Below are 23252 nucleotides of genomic sequence, written 5' to 3'. Positions count from 1 at the left end.
AATGCTGGTCCAGTTATACATGTTATGAGCTGACAGGCCAGCACTGATCTAGGTGCAGGAGACCTGATGAAAATTACTATCATTGATCTAAAGGAGTGTGCAGTATCTTCCAGTAGACAGACACCGCTGGCTCAAATACTGTGTGCTCAGCTTTCTAGCAGGGACTGAGGAGAGACTGAAGACCACCCCAAGAACTAGTGAGGAGGCCGTCCGAGGGTTCTCCAGAACTCCTGGCAAGAGCTTTCACTTTTGGGAGCTTCGGGGAACCTGTCTGAGGCATCTGAGCCTGTCTCTGTGTCTCATTTTTTTGGCCATGCGGGATCCTAGTTCCCTGACCAGGGATGGAACCCACACCTCCTGCATTGGAGGTGCGGAGTCTTAACTACTCGACCACCAGGGAAATCACTGCATCTCTTGTTTTTTTAGCGAGGTTCTGTCTGGTTCTCTAAGCCCACCTGTCTTTAGTCTGCGATGCCTGCTGAAGATTTTAGCCAAGAGAACCTTTGAGCTTGAAGCTAGTTGGGATACCCAAGAGATTCTACTTTCTGTTTCAACATTGACTATTTGTGTCGCTTCAGGCAAGTCACTTAATCTTCTCTAGACCTCAGATTCTTCATCTGTAAAATGGGGAGAATTTGACAGGCCTTGTGAGCCTAGAAGAGAAGATAGCAGAGAAGCTTTGCATCTTTCTGAAGAAGGATGCCACAAGGATTTGGGCTGATGAGATGTTTTCTCTGGGAGAGGAAACATGGGCACCTTTGGCTAGACTTCCCCAGAGGGAAGACTGCAGGGAAGGAAATCCCGAGTATTGGGATTGCAGAGTCCCTGGGAGCGTTTACATTTGCTCTCCGGGCCTCCCCTGTGATTCTGCCCCTGGGCCCACTGATGGTGTCTCCCCCGCAGGTGAACGAGGCATCTGGGGACGGGGATGGGGAGGATGCTGTCGTGATCCTGGAGAAGACGCCATTCCAGGTGGACCAGGTGGCCCAGGTCCTGAAGGGCAGTCCTGAGCTGCAGCTGCAGTTCTCCAATGATATCTACAGCACCTATCACCTGTTCCCTCCAAGGCAACTCAGTGGTAAGCTGGGGGTGGAGGTGGCTGCCTGCAGGGGGGAGTGTGATGGTGGGGAAATAGGGGAACAGTGGCCACTCCATTACAGATTTGCATGTTCAGTTGCAGTGGTTCCCTCTGAAAGGAGGCGGGAACGCTTGGCATTCTATGAAGACATTTTTGGTTGTCAGAACTGGGGAGTTAGGGTGTTGCTGGTTCCTAGAGGATGGAGGCCAGAGATGCTGCTAAATATCCTACAAAGCACCAGATGGGCCCCCACAACAAAGAAATGGCAGTAGTGTCAAGGCTGAGAAACCAGGCTCTAGCATGGTGTGCTTTGGGGCCGGAGTGTGATTCATAGGAATAATAGTAATTGTCCATACTTCTTAAACCCTTTTTGTTGTACTGGCCACCAGTCTTAAGTATTCTATATGTGTCATTGTATTTAATCTTCAGAGCAGCCCTGTTGTGGTAGGGCTTTACAGAGGCAGAAACTGAGGTTTGGGAAAGTTAAGAAAGCTGTCCAAGATCACACAGCAAATAAGTAGCAGAAAAACTCAGATCTTTAGTTGACCAAGGAGTTGCTTTCACCACGTGGCTATGGAATGAGCAGTGTGCTGGGTGCTGTAAGATCAGTTAGTTTCTGGAAGGAACTCACTGTCTAGGGTGGGGAGACACGGAGTGTAATCAAGGAGGGACTTGAGAAGGGGAGGATTTCGTGGGTTAAGAAGCAGAGATTTTTGATCGTTTATGGTTGCCTGAAACACAAGACCTTGTAGTCAGCTGAAATGTGATGTGAGACCAGGCAGGCCTTTCCTGAAGAGGTTGGGGAGGCCAGCCTTTCTTCTGGAAGGAATGGCCTGAGCCGTGTTATGGGCAGGCCAACTGATGTGTACAGAGGTAGGGTATCACTTTTGATCTTTTGTAGTTTTATTACACTTGAACTGAGGGGGAAAAAAAGCAGACATTTGGGGTTTTTTTTAACGATTTTTTTTTTGGCTGCCCTGGTTGGCACGTGGGAGATCTTAGTTACACAACCAGGGATTGAAGTGGTGCCTCCTGCAGTATAAAAGTAGATGCTTAACCACTGGATCATTGGGAAAGTCCCAGAGATTTGGTTTTGATCACAGTATTAATACTTTTTAATTTATTAAGAAGAAGAACTGATTCATTCTAAAAGACCCTGACGCTGGGAAAGATTGAAGGCAAAAGGAGAAGGGGGCGACAGAGGATGAGATGGTGAGATAACATCACCAACTCAATGGACATAAATTTGAGCAAATTCTGGGAGATAGTGGAGGATAGAGGAGCCTGACATGTTACAGTCCATGGGGTCACAAAGAGTCCAGCATGACTTAGTGACTGAACAAGAAGAGGAAGAATATTCCATGCCAAAAGCTAGACATGCTGTGAACTCTTTTCCTTTCGATGGTGAGATTCAGGAGGCAACTTTGTGGAAAGCCTGAGGGAGGCTAGTTGGCCTTGAAGGTTCCTTCCAGCCAGGAAATCCTGGGATCTGCTTTGCAGCACAGGGCAGTCTTCTAATGTCCTTCTGCCTTTTTTTTTTGCCCTCCAGCATTTAGGAACAGCTTGGCTTTACAGATATCCTGCCACAGTCTTTTGGATAGGCGTAGTCTTTTCTGTATCCCCAAGAAAGGGTGCTGTTGTCCTTCGGAAATATATATGAACACTTGATGTGAGAGAAGCCAACCTTTCATGGCTGAAAGCAAAAACAGCCTGATCTTTTACTGAAAGAGGGTCAGGTTGATCTGTTCCCGTTGACGGAAATAGACAACTTTATTTGCTTTCTCAGGTGCTGACGTTTAAGCAAAGGTAGTGCTCAAGGTGAGATGGCAGAAGCGTGCCAGGGGACACTGTAGCTGCCCAGGACTTGGGACAGCCACCACCTACAGGCTCTGGGGTCACCACTCTGCTGTGAGCCTTTCCTTCTCCTTCCCCTCTTCTCTCCCCATCCTCTGCCCAAATTCAGAAGGTTCTGCTCCACAGGTATACCTTGTAGAATTTGCAGCCTCTCCTTTTCATTTTATTTTTCCAACACATGTTCTTCTGTGGTGCTATACACAGTTGGTGGTGGCCGCTGCCCCGTCTTTCTGTTTTTGTCATTTTTCCCCCAAGATAAGCACCGAAAGAGACAGTGGGTTGTCAAGGTCACAGGTGTCTGTCCCCACTCAGCCCTCTGCATGTCACACTTCTTCCCCAGTGGTGTACACTCTCAACTGTGAGCCTCAGGTTTTAGCTCCTCTTTTCTAGGGCTCACTCTCTTCAATTTCTATTTATTTTAATTTTTGTTTACTTGGCTGCACCAGATCTTAGTTGTGGCATATGAACTCTTAGTGGCGGCATGTGGGATCTAGTTGCTTGACCAGGGATCGAACTCAGGCCCCCTGCATTGGGAGTCTGGAGTCTCAGCCACTGGACCGCTGGGGAAGTCCCTCATTGTCTTTTTAGCATAAACACAGAGACAGTGTGTTACACTTTTATCTTTCTGACTGAAACTATGCATGGTGACTTGGAAGTGGTAGCAGTCTGGCTCGGGGCTCCACCTACACCCCTCGCTCATTTCCTTGTGTACCTTATCCCTGGATAACATCCAGATCAGGGGTTGGCAGACCTTTTCTGTCAAGGACCAGAGGTTAAGTATTTGAGACTTCATGCGTCACTGTAATCCTCTCTGTCACATGTTATTTTCTTCTTTTAACCTTTTTAAAAATAAAAATGCCGCTCTTATCTCACTGGATGCAGGAAAACAGGCCACAGGCCAGATTTGACGTTCTGGCCATAGTTTGTCAACTTCTGTTCCAGATTTTTCCCACCCACAGTGTGGTCTGTAGACTAGGAACGTTGGTACCACCTAGGAGCTTGTTAGAAACGCAGCATCTCAGAGCCTGCTCCAGACAGGGCAGAATTAAAATTTGCATTTTAGCAAAAACCCTAGGTGAGTCACACACACATGAAAATTGTTGAGAGGCACTGGTCTATAAACACCATCTGTGTGGGGGTGATGTTCACATTTATTCCTCCATCTCTGACCTCTCCAAGAACCCCAGGCTCATACTGAAATAATCACCTACTTAGCATCTCCATTCGGTGGGCTCATGGGTACCTCAGAGGTGAATCGTGAGGATCCGATGGACTGTTTTTAGAGGCACCTGTGTGCGTGCTCAGCAGTGTCCGACTCTTTGTGACCCCATGAACTGCAGCCCGCCAGGCTCCTCTGTCCATGGGATTTCCCAGGCAAGAAAACGAGTGAGTTGCCAATTCCTTCTCCAGAGGATCTTCCCGGCCCAGGGATCGAACCTGTGTCTCCTGCATCTTTTGCATTGGCAGGTGGATTCTTGACCTCTGAGCCACCTGGGAAACCCCCCTGCCCCCACCACTTAGCAAACAGCAACAATTAGAGGCACTCAGCACGTGTGAAATAGTAGCCGCTACGACTGTCCTGACGTGCTGGGCCCTGTCCTGGTGCTGGGGCTCCAGAGATGAGTGACATACCATCTCTGCCCTCTCAGGCCCATTTGAGGGAGGTGTCCCCCCTCAAGTTAGTTGAAAAGGGGGAAGTAAAGCTGTCAGGGGGGTCACTGCCTGGATGTAGGGGACAGCGGTCCTTGTTGGTTGGAGCCTTGTCAGCCTCATTTCCAGTCCCCAGCAACCAGGCCTACATCAAACACTCAGTAAATGACCCCTGAAGAGTGGATCCCACAGACCAGCCCATCCTTTCTTTCCCACCCTCTGGGGGCCACGCATTCCACAGCCACCAGGGGGCAGCAGGGCCACAGTGTCCTGCGGCCGGCTCCTCTGGCCTTAGTCCTCAGGCTTCTTGGCCCCGCCTCTTGAATCCTAGTCATCAGCTTATTTCTGAGCGGGCTGCCCTCATGATCTTTTCTGGTATTTCTCCATTCTCTGGCCAGTTTCTTCTAGCCTGAGGATTTGCTATTTCCTCACTTATCTCTTCCAGGTTCTCAGCTGACCACAAGAGCCCACCATGGGGCCCCCCACCCAGTTGCCCTAGGAGAGCACTGGGGGTCGGAGTCCCACCCAGCCAAGCGCCCAGACTTCCCCGTGATGGGCCAGGGGCAGTACGTGCTGTCTGAGTTTTCCTATGTAGTGCAGGGGTCAAGGGCGCAGGCACAACCAGGCTGGGATCCTGGCTTTGCTCTTTACCAACCATGAGGACTTGAGAGTGTCTGTATTCATCCAACAAATTGGGAAGTTGTTGGCCACGTGACATGAAGAGCTGACTTATTAGAAAAGAGCCCGGTGCTGGGAAAGATTGAAGGCAAAAGGAGAAGAGGGTGAGGATGAGATGGTTGGATGGCGTCACCAACGGACATGAATGTGAGCAAACCCCGGGAGACAGTGAAGGTCAGGGAAGCCTGTCGTGCTGCGGTCCACGGGGTCGCAAAGAGTCGGAGATGACTCAGCGACTCAACAAGAACTGCGCCTGGTGCCTGCGGGGATCAGATAGTGTCTCCTTTGGGCTCACGGGGGGAAGGCAGACGGCAACAGGGAGACGCACGTCCACACGGCCTAAGAACAGGAAAGGGGCTGCTCGGGCCGCAGGCCAGGAACTCTGCGGACATGACCCCCATGCTGGGGCCTGAGCGATGGAAAGAAACCAGCTGTGCAGAGAGCTGCTGAGGGGGTGGGGAGAATGTTCTGGGCTGAGGCCGCAGCACGTGGTCTGGGGGAGGAAAGAGGAAGGGAGAGGAGGCCCCTGTTTCAGGAGCCTGGTGGGCGGGTGCTGACCAAGGTGTCTGAACCCAGATGAGGCTGAGGAAGTCGCTGCAGTTATTTTCTTGTTAAATTAGGTTAGTGCCTGAACCTACGTCAGGATAAGACAGAAAAGGGCATTGTAAAGTTTTTTAACCTTTACCCACAGTGAGAGGATGTATTTTACATTTTGACCCAGAACTGGGAAATAAATATACGTGAATCCAAGGGAAAGAAAAAGTTCACAAAACAATGCCTTTACATTGTGCGACACGCTCTAGTATACTCATCTTCATTCCAGTCTTGTCTGTTTCCTTTTTTTTAAAAAAAAAATACTGGTCTTAACCTCCTAAATTAATTTCATCACCACTATTGTGGTTTATGACTCACTGGGATAAGGTATATAAAGCCCTTGGCACAGTGGCATATGGTGTGTATTCACAAACGTTTGTCATCTTTTATTGTTCTTTTCCCACCTCTAAAATTATATGAGCCTTAAGTGGAACAATATACGTAACATATGGAGAAATGCCTGGCTCTGACCGTAGGTGTGTTTCCTTTGTTCTCCCGTGGCCATGTGGCCGGTGTGAGGACCGAGCGGGCCAGGTGGCTGGGTCCAGGCAGGTGGAGGCGGGGTCCCCTCCTGCTCTCGCTCTCATGCTCCATCCGTGGCCGTCAATGGAGCCCTTTCATTGAGAGCTGTGTTTCCTGTCCTGGGGAAGAAGGGGCAGACAATAGGGAGAAGGGTGTGACTCAGTAATCCAGACTGCCTCAAAGAAGGCCATTGTTTTTCTGCTGCTGTGGGGCTGGGGGGGTGCGTGGATCTCAGGTTCAGGGCAAAAGGCTTCTGTGAGTGAGTGAGGCCGGGCCACGGAGAGAGGGATCCCGGGAATCGCAGCATCTCGTGGCTGTAGGGAACTCCCGGAACTCTAGCCCGTGTGTTCCGTCGCGTCCAACTCTTTGCGACCCCATGGACTGTAGTCTGCCAGACTTCTCTGTCCATGGGATTTCCCAGGCAAGAAGACTGGAGTGGGTTGCCATGTCCTCCTCCAGGGGATCTTCCCCACCCAGGGGTTGAACCTGTGTCTCTTGCATCTCCTGTATTGGTGGGTGGATTCTTTACCACTGGCTCTACCTGGGAAGCCCCAGGAACTCTTAGCTACTGGCCTGGTGTTCCTCCTGTGCCCTGTGCAGAGGCAAAACCCAGGCTCTGGAGAAGGAGCACTTTAAAGGGCCAACGACTCCTGGAAGAGTTTTCCTGGCAGCACAGAAGAAAACTAGAAAACAGTCCGGATAGCAACTGACAATAGAGTCTGTAAGTAAATCCTGCATGGACTACTTCTCCATCCAGTGAACGCTGAGGAGCTGCGGCTCCATACACTCTTCCTGAAGGATGACTTCCCTGCTCCTGCCTCCACCCCCACCCCCCTCCACCCCTCCCACCCCCCTGCCACCCAGAGGGCAAGACAGAAAGTTTGAGTTGCAAGATTCCGATTAGATAAGGTTGAAAAACAGAACTAAACAATACACTGCTTAGGATGCACACAGGCCTCATTAAACTAGGAAGATAAAAAAAGAAATGATCAACCCCTAATTCAGCAAAATGATTATCCCTATTGGGGGTGACACAGAGGTCAGGTATTATTTGTTTCTAGGGCTGTGTGCTCCATACACGGATGTTCCTTTAGGTCTTTAAACGGAATATATTTTGTCTTTATGGACATATATACGTAAAATATTTGTGTACTTAGCGACTGAATAACTCTCAACATCCGTACATGTGAGAGTTGGACTATAAAGAAGGTTGAGCACCAAAGAATTGATACTCTTGAATTGTGGTGCTGGAGGAGACTCTTGAGGGTCCCTTGAGAGCAAAGAGATCAAACCAGTCAATCCTAAAGGAAATCAACACTGAATATTCATTGGAAGGACTGATGATGAAGTTGATACTCCAGTTCTTTGGCCACCTGATGCAAAGAGCTGACTCATCGGAAAAGACCCTAATTCTGGGGAAGATTGAGGGCAGGAGGAGAAGGGGACGACAGAGGAAGAGATGGCTAGGTAGCATCACTGACTCAGTGGACATGAGTTTGAGCAAACTCCAGGAGATAGTGAAGAACAGGGAAGCCTGGCATGCTGTAGTCCATGGGGTCTCAAAGAGGTGGACACCACTTAGCGTGACTGAACAACAACATATATATGTGTGTGTGTATATATGTATACATATATGTGAACATAAAATGTTTGTATATGTGCATATACACATGTGTTAAGATGTGTTGTATATTTCCCAATTAATTAAAAGCTGGCAGGTCCTTAGAAGAACTAAGAATATACCCTGCTACATTATAGGCCTCTGCCCTCGTCCTCCAGTTTGGTTTCTAGTCACTCTTGCTGAAAGTGAAAGTGTTTGACTAAGGCCCCTTCCTCCCCCCGGGTTTGGGGCACCAGGAGACCTTTGGTTCTGCTTCCCTTCTTCTCCTGTGGACGAGGGAGCCCTGTGGTGTGCGGTGCCCACTCAGGGCCGACGCGAGTGGGCAGAGGGGGATCGCGTGTGGTCCTCCTGCCAGGAGGACAGAGCTGGCACCAGGCTCTGTGGCTCCACTCCAGCACAGACTGGCACTGGCCTCTCACCCATCCCTTTGGGTGTCCTTGGCGGCCCTCCCAGCCTAGCTGAGCCAAAGGACAAGCGCTATCTGAACAGTGACCAGCAGAGGAAGCCTGGCCAGACAGGTCTCGGCTGGCCAGCCCGGAGCAGGGTGTGGAAGGGCGCTGGCGTCATCAACACAAGACATAGTCCAGGCTCAGGGCCAGTGGGCACCACCAGGCCAGGTCTTGGAATTGCTCTGAGACTCAGTTTCTCTGAATGAAAGTCCACATCAGGGGGCTTCTATGTCACAGGAGCTTGGAGAACCATCATTTCTCAGCTTTGAATGGGACGCAGAGGAGATTTTATTTCTGTGGTTCTTAAAAGCGCCTCGGGGCTTCCCTTGTGGCGCTAGTGGTAAAGAATCTGCCTGCCAATGCAGGCGACGTAAGAGATGTGGGTTTGATCCCTGGGAAGATCCCCTGGAGAAGAAAATGGCAACCCACTCCAGTATTCTTGCCTAGAGAATCCCATGGACAGAGGAGCCTGGAGGGCTGTAATCCATGGGGTCGCAAAGAGTCAGACATGACTGAAGCGATTTAGCACAGATGGTTTTTAAAGTAGCCCAAATCATCAGAATTTCGAATGCAGAGTCTGGACCTACTAAATAAGAACGTCAGGAGTAGGCTGGGGCATTTAACAAAGTCACGCAGTCACATGGTCAGATAATCAAATGGTGCTGAGGCTTATCTGGACAGACAGGCTCTAATACCACTCTCCCCCACCCTGGTTCTGCCTTCCGGAAGTGACTACCATTAAGACAATTTCTTGGATTTAGTGCTTCTAGTGATTTCTTCCAGACACATAATTGAATAATATGCTTATGCAACTCCTCCTTGATTTATCAGATTTTGATGTTGTTAGTTTCCCACAGTGGAAGATGGAAGCCTCCTTTATATTTTCCTCACCCTCCTCTCCCTCCTTCTCCCAGTTTTTGATATTTATATTATTATTTTCAAGTTATTGTTGTTGTTGTTTAATTGCCTTTGGAATCCTAAATGTATTGAAATCTTTAGTCCTTATTCCACATACTCTGGGCTTCCTTGGTAGCTCAGCTGGTTAAGAATCCTCCTGCAATGCAGGAGACCCCAGTTTGATTCCTAGGTTGGGAAGTTCCCCTGGAGAATGGATTGGCTGCCCACTCCAGTATTCTTGGGCTTCCCTGGTGGCTCAGCTGGAAAAGAGTTTGCCTCCAATGTGGGAGACCTGAGTTTTATCCCTGGGTTGGGAAGATCCCTTGGAGAAGGGAAAGGCTACCCACTGTAGTATTCTGGCCTGGAGAATGCCATGGACTATATATAGTCCATGGGTCACAAAGAGTCAGACAGAACTGAGAGACTTTCACTTCCACATACTCTTTAAGTTGTATCACTCTGTCGGGAAATATTGAAAAGCCTTCCCTTCCCTTCCCGGCACTTCTATCCTTTGCTGTCCGTCAACTTGTCTGTCAGCCGTACTTGTATTTTCCAGGCGGTCCCAAGACACGGGGGCAAACCACTTATAGCCATCCGGTTTTTAACTTTCAGTTTAGTATTCAGTTGGGCTTTCCTGGTGGCTCAGACAGTAAAGAATCTGCCTACAATTTGGGAGACCTGGGTTTGATCCCTGAATGGGGAAGATCCCCTGGAGAAGGAAATGTATTCTTGCCTGAAGAATTCTACAGATAGAGGAGCCTGGTGAGCTACATGGAGAAGGGAATGGCAACCCATTCCAGTATTCTTGCCTGGAAAATCCCATGGATAGAGGAGCCTGGCGGGCTATAGTCCATGGGGTCGCAAAGAGTTGGACACGACTGAGCGACTAACACTTTCACTTTCATAGTATTCCTTTATGTGAGATTCGTGACACTTTATAATAAAACAGACTCTATGTTAGATGGTGGTGCCCAGCTGTAGACTAAGATAAATGTTCTGAGCATGTTTGGGGTAAGCTAGACTGAGCACGAAGCTCGGTAGGTTAGGTGTTGCAAATGCATTTTCAACTTAACAATGGGTTTATCTGCATGTAACCCCATCGTAAGGTGAGGAGGATCTGTACTCTGTTTTTGAAAGTACCTAGTCATTTAATAATTTGTTGAATGGTATTTCCTTTTTTCCTTCTGGAAGTTTTGTTTCCGGAACGCTTTTTCCTGGCTTCAGTCTGGAGACCTGGTTCTTGAGGCATGCCTCAGACTCATAACAGACTTCCCTCCACAGCTTTCCTGGGTTAGAGCCACTGTCTGTCTGCCGGGCGCTTTGTCTTTTTCATTTTGGTTTTACCCTGGTTTAGCTGAAGTGCAGTCCTTGTTTACTTAAAAAAAAATTTCTTTTTTTTGGAGTATAGTTGATTTACAATGTTGTGTTGGTTTCAGGTGTACGGCAAAGGGAAATCAGTTGTGCATATCCATATCTCCACTCTTTTTTAGATTCTTTTCCTACGTAGGTCATTCCAGAGTGTGGAGTAGAGTTCCCTGTACTATACAATGGGTCCTTAGTAGTTAGCTCTTTATATATAGTAGTGGGTATTCGTCAGTCCCAGTCTTCCAATTTATCGCTCCCTACCCTCACACCCTGGTTGGTTGTTCCCTGCATCTGTGACTCTGTTTCTGTTTTGTAGGTAAGTTCATTTGTACCCTTTTTTAAGATTCCACATATAAGTGATGTCATCTGTGACTTAACTTCACTCAATATGATCATTTCTAGGTCCATTCATGTTGCTGCAAATTATATTATTTTGTTCTTTTTTATAAAATGCATTCTTAAGTACGTTCTCACAAAGAATAAACAGGAGGAAAACTTTGAGTCTTTTGTTTTGCCCTCACTTTTAATTGATGATTCGACTGGGTACAGAATTTGAGTTTATTTCCCCTGCAAACATCAGATGCATTCATCTCTTGTCTTGTGGCATCCATTGTTGCTCGTAAGATACCCCATGGATTGTTGCCCGCCAGGCTCCTCTCCGTGGGATTCTCCAGGCAAGAATAATGGAGTGGGTTGCCACGCCCTCCTTCAGGGGATCTTCCCGACCCAGGGATTGAACCCGTGTCTCCGGCATTGGCAGGTGTATTCTTTACCACTGAGCCACCAGGGAAGCCCAATAAGATATCGAGCACCAGTTTAATTCTCATTTCTCTGTAGTGAACTTCATTTATTTGTTGTTGGATTTTTCTGTTTTGTTTTGCTTTATTAGTTTCCTTCTTTGGAAGCGCATAAGATGGCCTCTGTCTTTTGTGTACTGGGGTTTTGTAAGGTTGTGTTCGGTGAGACCTTTCTTTTTTCATTGATTCTGCTGGGTACTTTTGGACCCTTTCAGTTTAAAGTGTTATGTCAGCCTTTCACTCTGAACATTTTTTCCTGTTATTTCTTTGATAATTTCCTTTTCTCCGTTTCCTTCATTTCCTCTTACTTGAAATCCTGTTAGTTGTTAGACATCCTAGATCAGTCCTACGTGCTGCTTCTGTCCTGCCCCCGTTCCCATCTATGTCTTTCCTTTCTGGAGTCTTGTGGATGGTCTTAACATTGTCCTCCAGACCTCCTAGTAAAGGAGCCTCATTTGGGAGCCTCATTTTTAATTTTTCTCCCTCTGGTCCTCTGAGTCTTTCATTTTCATAGCATCTTGCTTTTGCTTCACAGAGGCCAAGTTGGGTTGACATTCTCTGACATACTAATTAGAATTGTTTTAAAAATTATCTCCTGACCCTCAAATGTTCCCGTTTCCTCTGGGATCTGGTTCTGGTTGTTTATTTTGGTCTTTCTTTTTCAGACGGCTGGCTTTCCCTTAGTGTCTGGTGAATGTTAGTTCAGTTATATTTATTTTTTTTAAGTTTAAAATTTTTTTTTCGGCCATGCAGTACAGCTTGTGGGATCTTAGTTCCCTCAGTAGGAATTGAACCTGGGCCCTCAGCCGCAGAAGTGCAGAGTCCTATCCGCTGGGCTGCCAGGAAAGTCCCAGTTCGTTTGTGTTTAAAAAATGAAGAACCAGGCTGATAGTCTGGCAAACTGAGTTAGGTCTATTGCCACCATAGGTCTCTCTTGGACGGCTAGCTGTGTAGACAGAGAGCAGGGCTTGCTGGCCTTGCCTGAGTTTGGAGGTACCAGCCCACTCTGGAGTCTGTATACTCTCTAGTCCACCGTAGCTCATGGACCACATCTGGCCTGCTTCCTTTTGTGAGGCCTGTGAGATAATTGTGGTATTTACATTTTTAAAGGGTTAGTTAAAAAGAAAACAAAGAAGAATGTGCCAAAGAAGCTGTATGTAACCAGCAATGCCCCGCAAATTGACTGTCGCTCTTTGTACAGAGAATTCGTCTACCCCTGCTCCAGTCAGTTCAGTTACTCAGTCGTGTCCGACTCTTTGTGAGCCCAGGGACTGCAGCACGCCAGGCTTCCTTGTCCATCACCAACTCCCGGAGCTTGCTCAAACTCACGTCCAACGAGTCGGTGATGCCATCTAACCATCTCATCCTCTGTCGTCCCCTTCTCCTCCTGCCTTCAATCTTTCCTAGCATCAGGGTCTTTTCCAGTGAGTCAGTTCTTCGAATCAGGTGGCCAACGTACTGGAGCTTCAGTTTCAGCATCAGTTCTTCCAATGAATATTTAGGACTGGTTTCCTTTAGGATGGACTGCTTTGATCTCCTTGCAGTTCAAGGGACTCTCAAGAGTGTTCTCCAACACCGCAGTTCAAAAGCATCAATTATTCAGCGCTCAGCTTTCTTTATGGTCCAACTCTCACATCCATTCATGACTGGAAAAACCATAGCTTTGACTATATGGACCTTTGTCACTAAAGTAGTATCTCTGCTTTTTAGTATGCTGTCTAGGTTGGTCATAGCTTTTCTTCCAAGGAGCAAGCATCTTTTAATTTCATGGCTGCAGTCACCATCTGCAGTGATTTTGGAGCCCAAGAAAATAAAGTCTGTCACTGTTTCCATTGTTTTCCCATCTGTTTGCCATGAAGTGTTGGGACCAGATGCCATGATCTTAGTTTTTTGAATGTTGAGTTTTCAGCTAGCTTTTTCATTCTCCTCTTTCATTTTCATCAAGAGGCTCTTTAGTTCCTCTTTGATTTCTGCTATAAAGGCGGTGTCATCTGCATGTTTGAGGTTATTGATATTTCTCCCAGCAATCTTGATTCCAGCTTGTGCTTCATCCAGCCAGGCATTTCGCATGATGTACTCTGCCTATAAGTTAAATAACCGAGGTGACAACATACAGCCTTGACGTATACCTTTCCCAATTTGGAACCAGTCCGTTGTTCCATGTCTGGTTCTAACTGTTGCTTCTTGACCTGAATACAGGTTTCTCAGGAGGCAGGTAAGGTGGCCTGGTATTCCCATCTCTTTAAGAATTTTCCACATTCTTTAAGAATTACCCTTGCTCCAGTCCGAGGGTTAATATCTTTGGAGCATAATCCTCTGTTTTCACCTGCATTAACTGCCTGCCCCTACCATGAAAGTAGGCAATGGATGAAGCTAGCTGGTACAGCTCTTCTGTAGAGGGGCTCTTTATTATTTTTCTTTTTAAAGAAATATTTATTTACTTAGCTGCACCAGATATTTGCTGTGGCCTGTGGGATCTTTACTGAGGCATGTGGGATCCTTATTTGTGGTCTGTGGGACCTAGTTCCCTGACCAGGGGTCGAACTCAGGTGCCCTTGCATTGGGAGCATGGAGTCTTAACCCCTGGGCCACCAGGGGAGTCCTTAGAGGGGCCCTTAGTTGGTCCCGGTTTCCAGCTCTGATTCCTGTCCAGCCCTCTGTCCCTGCTTGTTCAGAGCCCACATCCTCTTCCGGGTTTGTGTGGGGAGGCTGGCGATGCCCTGCGTGTGGCCCTGATGGTGGTCCAGGCTGCAGCTTCCTTCCCTGTGGTCTCATCCACTCACACCCTGCCTCCCACTTCCTAACCTTGGGACATGAATGGCAGTCTCTCGTTTTCTGCTGCTTTCCCCTTCTTGTTCCCTCTTGTGGGCTTGTTCCTATTTGTATTTCATCATTGCATTGCAGTGGGTTTTTGAAACGGTCTGAGGATCACTGTTAAATAGGAAATGGGGGCCCTCCTCACATGTGTCCGTATGCCGGGTGGGGCTTAGGCCACAGAGACGTTAGTCCACTGAGGCCACAGCCAGATGGAGCCCGTGTTGGTGAGCTGAGACAGACGCTGCGTTTCTCCCTCACTCTCTTGCACACACAGTGTCCTCCATGCTCGTGCACAGAGGGCGGGATGCCGGCTCGACGTGGCCGGATCCGTAAGGTTGTGAGACCTGGGTCCCTCTGACCTTGCGTTTCTGCCTCCAGGGGCCTGACCTAGACAGTCACTCGTACACGTCAGGAAGAGCGGGCCAGGGTGTCCATTGTAGCACTGTTTGTGATCGAAAAATGAAAAATAAGAGCAAAAACAATCTAAATGGCCCTGTATGTATGAAGGGGTTAATAAGGTGTGGTATGTGCATACTGATTGTTACAACGGAGGAAGATGATCTCTCTGGACTAACGAGGGAGGGTTCTGAGGTCACAGGTAACATAAAGGGTCATCCCTTTTGTGCTCAAAAAACACCTTTATATATATGTTCATATATATCTACATTCATTAAATGTCTACATTTATTCTACAAGAATATCTACATTCATCCATCAAAAGGCTGGAATAATGAGCACCCTCCTAATATTGGTGATTTCCTCAAGGCAAAGGATTGGGGGCTAGACTTCTGAATTATTTGAGACTGTACTCCTGTGATGTTCTGATAGAGATTGTTTAGGACTTTAACCTCATCCCCAGACAAACTAAACAAAGGAGCAGAGCAAAAGTTTCGCCTGGGGACGTCTCTGGTGATCCAGTGGTTAAGACTCTGCACTTCCACTGCAGGAGCTGCAGGTTCAGTTCCTGGTTGGGGAAGAAAGATCCCACATGCCGCATGGTGTGGGCAAACAATAGTAAAAATTATTTTTAAAAATAAATCAACCCCAAAGATGAGGTGGAACTGGGGCCTCTGGCTTTGTCTTTACTTCACAGCCTGGATGCTTGTCAGTTCATCAACAAGTGCTCTGTCCTCCCAAACACACTCACTCCAAACTCTGGAGGTTCTTCGTACCTGCCGACAGTGCCGTACCTGGGAGATGATGGTGAGGAGCAGGTGGCCATGGAGGGGTGATGCTGGGATGGTGTGGACTGTGCCGAGGCAGCGCCTCCCACACTTGGAGACGGGGAGGCAGGTGGGGGCAGCAATGTGGACAGGGCAGCAGAGTGGGCTCCTGGCATTAGCTGGGCTTTGAAATGGGGCTGCTGCTTCTCTTTTTTGTTAAAAAAAAAATTTTGTTTGGCTGCGCTATGCCTTATTTGCAGCATGAAAACTCTCAGGTATAGCATATGGGATCGAGTCTCCTCACCAAGGATCGAACCCAGGGCGCCCCCACCCCACCCTCCGCTGCATTGGGAGCGTGGAGTCTTAGCCTCTGGGCACCTGGGAAATCCAGAAAGGGGCTTCATTTTTTTAAAAAATATTTATTTTTTTATTTGCCTGCTGCTGCTAAGTCACTTCAGTCGTGTCCAACTCTGCAACCCCATAGACAGCAGCCCACCAGGCTCCCCCATCCCTGGGATTCTCCAGGCAAGAACACTGGAGTGGGTTTGCCACTTCCTTCCCCAATGCATGAAAGTGAAAAGTGAAAGTGAAGTCGCTCAGTCGTGTCCGACTCCTAGCGACCCCATGGACTGCAGCCTACCAGGCTCCTCCGTCCATGGGATTTTCCAGGCAAGAATACTAGAGTGGGGTGCCATTGCCTTCTCCGCCGGGTCTTAATTGCAGCATGCAGGATCTTTAGTTGCAGCTTGCAAATTCTTGGTTGCAGCATGTGGTATCTAATTCCCTGACCAGGGATTGAACCTGAGCCTCCCGCATTGGGAGCACAGAGTCTTAGCTAATGGACACCTGGCAAGTCCTGAAAGAGGGCTTCTTTAATGGAGCTGGGGAAAGGTGAGTGAGCCACAGGAGTCTCTCTTTGTCAGTAGAGGCCACCGAAAGATGGCCGAGTTCTGCTTTTCTCCCTGGGTGCTTCAGGGCTTCCGACACCAGGGAGCCAGGGCCCCCTCTAGGGCTTGGAGGGACAGTGGGATCAGAGCAAACAGAAACTCGAAGATGGGAAGTCTACCACCCGAGTAGAGTTCTTGACCCGGAACGGGCTCTGCCTTCCTCTCGGCTGTCTCACTGGGCTGTACTCATCCCCTCTGCCAGCTCCGCTCCGAGAGCCCGTGAGTGCAGCCTCCTGTGTGCCCCCGTCTCCTCCCCGCACAGGCTGGAGCAGAAGCCTCTGTTCAGTTCTCTATTTAGGCTTACGGCTTCCATGAGGCTGGGAAAAGCTGTTGTGTTCAGAGCCTGTGTAGAAGCAAATAGAGCCCGAGCGCCTGAAATGTGGCCACCACCAGGAGGCCTGTGTGTTCTTGTTCACTCTCTCTCAGAGGGGGCAGGGCGCCAAGACTCTGTGGCCGTCTTCAGACTCGAGTCAGCAGAAAGTCCGCTCTCTCGGGGCCAGTGGGCGAGGGTGGATTACCCATGGGATGGCTGCTCCACTTCAGACTGGGCAGCCCGGTTCTGATCCCAGCTTCTCCGTGCGTGATGGCCTGGAGTTCCGGTAGCCCCGACTCCCAGGAAGGCCTGTGCCCGTGGCCTTCTCCTCCCTTCACGCCAGCACTCAGGCTGCCCTGAGGCTTGGCACCTTTGCGCCTCTCAGAGTGAAGCCAGGTGATGCCTTTAGACAGGAAGTTGAGATCGAGGCCATGTTTTGGGACTCCTGAATAGTCAGTCTAATAGCTCTTATAGGGCTAGTCTGCTGGACCGCAGAACGGTTTCTTCCTGCCTGTGGGGGAGGGGGTCTCGCAGCTCTAAGACCAGGACTGCTGGTTGGCAGTTCCGTTACCTCGTTACATAGCAGGTCTCTCCCTTCTGTACAGAGGGATCTTTGTGGTGTACCATCCTGCTGCAGCCGCCCCATCCCCGAAGGATGTAACCCCTGGGGCTGCATCTAGAGTCACTGAGTTTGTGGCCTGGGCCTTCCGGTCTCATCAGAGCCCCCTCACGACCCTCCCGGGCCTGGGAGGACCGAGGAGGGGGCAGGGAAGGAAGTTGCCAGAGCCAGGATCTTGCTACCATCAGCATCTGCGTCTTCCCCGTCTCCAGCGGCATCTCTGTGCTTTTCGCTGAGACGGATAATAAGCAGTTTGGAGGTTTGCTGTGGGGTGGTTGGAGCTTCCAGTTAGATCCTGACCACGCCCTTCGGCCCTGTTTATCCTTGATCCGGACGGAGGTCTTTTCAGGCCTCACTTGAGTACTTCCAGCATCCCCCAGCGGGGGAGAGTGCACACCCCGCCCCAGGCCTCCTCTGGCCTGCTCTCTGCTCACCATGATGCCAGGACTGAGGAACGCGTCGTCCAGCTGGGGGAGGTCCCCAAGAGGAGGAATGAAGCTGGCAGGTCCTATGAGACCCCCTTGCCGGCCTTCTCTTGGGGTGCTCCAGCGGGGGGGGTGGGGGTGGGCCCTGCCAGCCCAGGCCTGCAGCCCATCGCCCGTGAGGCTCTGCATGGCTTCTGTGCAGGGAGGGGCAGGGTGGGCTTCACACCCCACTCACGCTTCGCCCTTGCCTCTCCCCTGCTCCCTTGGGCTTGCACATCTGAGTCAAATAAGTTGAAACTGGCCCACGATAATGCAGGGGGAGCCGAAGCCACAGGCCTGGCCGTAGCAGTGACCTCATCGTGGAGAAGCCGGCAGCCGTGCTGGAGAGCAGGCTTGTCTGAACATGTGTGTGGGAAGGCGGGCAGACTGTCTGTGGTTTGCATTTTCATGTTCCATGTGCAGCAGCATTTTCCTGGGGATTTGGCTAAGCCCGCTCTGGCAGAGAGCAGGAAAGACAGCTGCACTCTCCTTCCCGGAGCCCTGCCTGCCTCCCGTCTCCGAGAGAGATGGCCTTCGTGTCTGGGCGGGGTGGCAGGGCTGGCTTCAGTCAGCAGAGAAGGGCATTCAGAAGACCCTCACCAAGGTGTGCCAGCAATGGGCACGCCGGCCCGCTCCTCAGGCTGCGGCGAGAGGGAGCGGGTGTGGACAGGGCTGGCTGCTGTCACTGGGGGCATGTTGCTGTGACCCTTTCCACCGCCACAGCCTCCCTGCAGAGAAAGAACAGCTACCCTGAGTCCCACAGGGGCTGCGACCACCCCGCCCCAGGCCTCCTTCCCCACCGTCCAGCGCCGTCAGCCTGGGAGGGGGCCAGGGTGCTTGGTACCACCCTCGGAAGTTGAATGAGTCATGGATCCCTGTTGTGAGTGGGGTCATCCTCGCTGGTCCGTGCTCCCCTCTGGAGCCCGTTCCAGCCCCACCTCTGGCTGCACACCCTGTGGGGGCCGCTCAGACAGCCCCCCAACCCCGGAGGGGAGCGTGCCCCCACGTGCTGCCCTCCCGGGGGCACTGTGGCCAGCAGCCCGTGGCCGGCCTCTGCTCGCGCCAGCGTCCTCCCAGACCTCCCAGTCTGCAGCTCCCATCGCTCTGGCTCCTTGCTGAGCTCTTCCGTTTTGCTGACAGCTCTTCCTGTGTCTCTGGGAGGGGCTGGAACGAATCCTGTTTCTCCGATCTGACAGGGCTGCTTTTGGGGGAAAGTGGCGGCACCACAAGTTTCTCAGGAAAGGGCCTGAAAGAGGCTGGCCCTGGGGCAGGGAAAACCATCTTGCACAGAGGAGTCGGACTGCTTGGGTTCAGGTCTCAGCTCCACCCCTTGCTGGCTGTGTGGCCTTGGGCAACTTACTTAACCTCTCTGGGCTTCAGTTTTCAGGGGCAGCTTATTTTTCTGTTCTTAATAAATGTGTTATAAAGTGATCCATAATTGTTGTAGAAAATGGAAACAAAGTTGCTCAGTCGTGTCCGACACTTTGCGACCCCACAGACTGTAGCCTGCCAGGCTCCTCTGTCAATGAGTACCCTGAAAAACTAATTTTAAAAATTACAGTTACATTCAACTCGACTGCCCAGAGATAGGTCACATCTCAGAATATGTCCTGACTTTTTTGGACGGTTCTCTGGGTGCACTTGTGTGTGTAGTGGTGCATGCACACACTCTTGTAACAGTGGCTTGGCATAGTATATATCCTGTCGTGTAGACCGTGTTACAGTTCGTGTCGGGTCTGTTTCAGGCACGGTACACCCAGTGCACGGAACAGCGTTTCTGCTCTCAAGGAGCTGATGTGCATGCAGTTGCAGGAGGGGAACATAAAGAACAAATAAATAGGCCAAGTGGCAGTAAATGGCCAAGAAGAAAAAATAAAGTATGAGGAGGGAGACGGAGGACAGGGACCTGGGCTTCCAGTTAAAAGCGGGCAGTTCAGGTGCCCAGCTGCTTCCTTTAAAACCCTCACTCAAAATGGCTTCAAAGGAATTGCCTTTAAATAAAATCAACCCATAAAGACTTGAAGGAGAGGAGACAAACCAAGGAAGCGAATGGAGGAGGAACTGGCGTGGCAGGCTGGAGAGGGGAAACCTGAGCCGGCCAAGTCCACTTCACACGACTAGTCATCACTGGGGAGGTTAAAACGGAGGGCCTAGAGATTTTTGGTGTCAGCGGGGTCGCGGCACGGAAATGTAGGGGGTTAAGTAGAAGTCTGCAGATTCGGTGAACCCTGAGAGGAACCCTGCCCGCCCTCCCTCCGCCCACCTGCTTCTCTTTCTCCTCATTCAGTGCTGTCTGCCAGACCCCTACCTCCATGTGTGAAATTGGAAGAATCTTCTGGGGAATCTGAGCCGCCCAAGGGAAGAGACTTCAGCTCTCAGGGGCTCCATCATGTGCAAAGGAATAGCCTGATGGTCATGAAGCTCTCCCGTGTCAGCAGGCTTCCCTCCAGCATCTTCACACTCTAAAATATGAGTGAGTGGATAGACCGGTTGGCCAGACTTTTGAGTAATGCCTCAGTTGAAAAAGAAGGGGCAAGGAAAAGGAAGCAAGGACAAGAAAGAGACTTGGAGGAGATAGAAGCTGTTCAGGGAGAAGAAATTTTCAAAGATATCATTTATCTCAGAGAGAAATTATAAAAGCAAAGAAAGCAAAAGATAAGGTTAAACTCACTGTCGAGGTAGGAAACAAATTTTATTTAAGTGTAGCTCATTATGTTTCCACATAGTCCAGGCCTGAGTCATGAAGTCTTCCAGACATGGAGATTAAAACATCATGGCGGGGGGGGGAAAAAAGCAAAAGAACAAAATACTATCAAAAAGGAAGTTTTTTAAAGCTCTTAGGAATAAAAATATGATGGAAATGAAAACAGAAGATGAACACTCTCTGAACAGTAGAGCAGAAAGACGTAGAGCTGGAAAATGGGAGAGAAAGGAAAACTACAAGATGAATCAAAGAAGTTGAATATCTAAATAGTGTTCCAGAAAGATAGGTCTTGAGAAGATGGGGAAGAAAATGATTGAAGAAACAGGTCCCAGATATGTATACCTCTGGCTGATCCATGTTGATGTATGGCAGAAACTAATCACAATATTGTTAGTTCATTATCCTCCAATTAAAAATAAAATTAAAAAAAGGAAGGAATGAGTTCCAGAACTGAAGAACATGATTTTCAAGATTGAAAAGGCCTGATACTTGACCCAGCTTGATGGATGGAAATAAACCTGCTTTAAGACCCATCAGTACAATCAGGACACAAGGGACAGAGAGGAAAAAAACAGGTTAGTACAGAGGCTTGGGATTAGAGTACCTCAGACTTCTTAGTAGCAGCAGCACAATCTGGAAGGTCACAGAGATTGCTTCCAGACTTGGAGGGTCATTGCTACCCTAGAATTTTCTAGCCAAGCTCTTCATTAAGCATGAGAGTAGAATAAAGACCTTTTCAGATGTTCCAAGCCTCTCAGTGTATCTTCCTTGTGCCATATCACTGGACACATCTGGAGTTTGTACTTTCGTTCTTGGTGCATGGTCCCCAGACCAGTGGTAGCATCTTCTGGGCACTTGTTAGACATGCAGGGCTTCCCTAGTGGCTCAGTGGTAACGAATCCACCTGCCAATGCAGGAGACACAGGTTCTATCCCTGGTCCGGGAAGATCCCACGTGCCTGTGTGCCCCAACTACTGAGCCTGTGCTCTAGAGCCCAGGAGCCTCAACTGCTGAGTCCACGTGTTGCAACTACTGAAGCCTGTGTTCATTTGCCACGACTAGAGAAAGGCCCACACAGCAACAAAGACCAAGCGCAGGCAAAAATAAATATAAAATTAAAAAAAAGAAATGCCCCGCCCCAGGCCTCCTGATACACGCTGAAGCTTGAGAAGCACTGCTTCAGCAAAATGAGGACAAACATGTGACAGAGGAAGATAGTGGATCCGGGAAACAAGGTACCCAGCACAGCAAGGGGGAGGGCCCCCAGGATGGCAGTGCTCGGAGTTCCCAGGCCACAGCTCTGCAGCCTCAGGTCACGGGCTCCGTGATCACACTGTTGTTCTTGTGTCTGATGAATTTTAACATCAAAAGGAGACATTTATAAAAAGGGAAGTGGTGGTGGGTATAAAACTTGTGTGACAAGTTTATAGAAAAGTAAACAAGTAAATGTTAACTCTGTATAACAGAAGTTGTGCTGAAAGGAAAAATAGGAAAAATACTCATGGTGTATTCTTTAGCAGTGGACAGCATTGACATCATCATAATGGTGTTGATAATGCTGAGTACTGATTTATCCAACATTGTGATCTGGTTGTGTTGTGAGAATAGGGTAGAGAAGAGCATGTGTGTGCATGTACATGTGCGCTCACACTGTTTTGTTAGAGAGCTGGTTGTTGTTCCCTTGCTAAGTTATGTCCAACTCTGTGACCCTGTGGACTGTAGCACACCAGGCTCCTCTGTTCTCCACCATCTCCTGGAGTTTGCTCTGATTCATGTCCATTGAGTCAGTGATGCTAACTAACCATCTCATCCTCTGTCACCCTCTTCTTCCCTCAATCTTCCCCAGTATCAGGGTCTTTTCCAGTGAGCTGGCTCTTCCCATCAGGTGGCCAAAGTATTGGAGCTTCAGCTTCAGCATCAGTCCTTTCAATGAATATTCAGGCCTGATTTCCTTTAGGATTGACTGAGAGCTGATTTAAAAAAAAAAAAAGCTAAATCCATATCTTCCCTAATGGGAAGTTAATAAGTAATAAAACTGAAAAATCAAAGTGAAACAAGGTATAAAAATATTTGTAATTTGGAACTGTGGAAGTATGAGACCAAAGAAATGGCCGGAAGAGTTGACACTGGTGCTCAGGAAGAAGCAGAAGACATTTAAAAACAAGCTTTGTTCGACTTTTATGTGCAAGATACACCTTAAAACTAAAACTAAAACCAAATTTGAAAAAGCATGGCTGAAAGGGAGGCTTTGTCAGGGAAGCTCTCTTAATAAACTGGTTATTTTTGAGAAATGGGCTTTAGAGGTTTTTTTTGTTTGTTTCTGTTTTTTAAGAATGTCAGCAGGAGGGCAGGGTCAGGAGATTCCTTGTTGCTTCTATAGCCACTAGGAAATGCTTCTGGGCTGGGAGGTGCCAGGAACTTCTCATCCTGGGCAGGGGGCCCCTTAAGTCATTTTGCTGGACGGGGTTGGCAGAGAGGGTGCCAGGCAGGTGGTGAAGCACCGTCTGCTGACCTGCGGGGGCCACCACGTGGTGCCAAGGCCAAAGCCCAGCCCTGGCCTCAGCTTCCCTGTGAGTGGCCCGGGTACCAGAGTGAGACCCGCCTCACACTGGCTGTGGGGAGTGAGTGCGTTAATGTGCATACAGGGGTCAGAACACGGCTGGTCCTTCTGCTGGCAGTTAGCGCCCAGGGAGTAGAGGGTACCCACATCTTTTTATTTA

The 23252-nt window shown here is 49.2% G+C and overlaps 1 protein-coding gene across 2 annotated transcripts in view; it reads left to right on the top strand.

The window, feature by feature from the left end:
* Nucleotides 1-23252, top strand: part of DCPS (decapping enzyme, scavenger) — a 42678-nt gene that overhangs the window by 1045 nt on the left and 18381 nt on the right. For both annotated transcript variants that reach the window (XM_061166892.1, XM_061166882.1), the window contains exon 2: nucleotides 904-1078. In XM_061166892.1, the coding sequence (XP_061022875.1) occupies nucleotides 904-1078 (175 nt within the window). The remainder of the gene's footprint in view (nucleotides 1-903; nucleotides 1079-23252) is intronic.

Source organism: Dama dama, chromosome 2 (assembly GCF_033118175.1).
Source record: "Dama dama isolate Ldn47 chromosome 2, ASM3311817v1, whole genome shotgun sequence".
NCBI lineage: Eukaryota > Metazoa > Chordata > Mammalia > Artiodactyla > Cervidae > Dama > Dama dama.
Note: the sequence above shows the minus strand (reverse complement) of the source record. Positions and strands in the feature narration are given on the sequence as shown.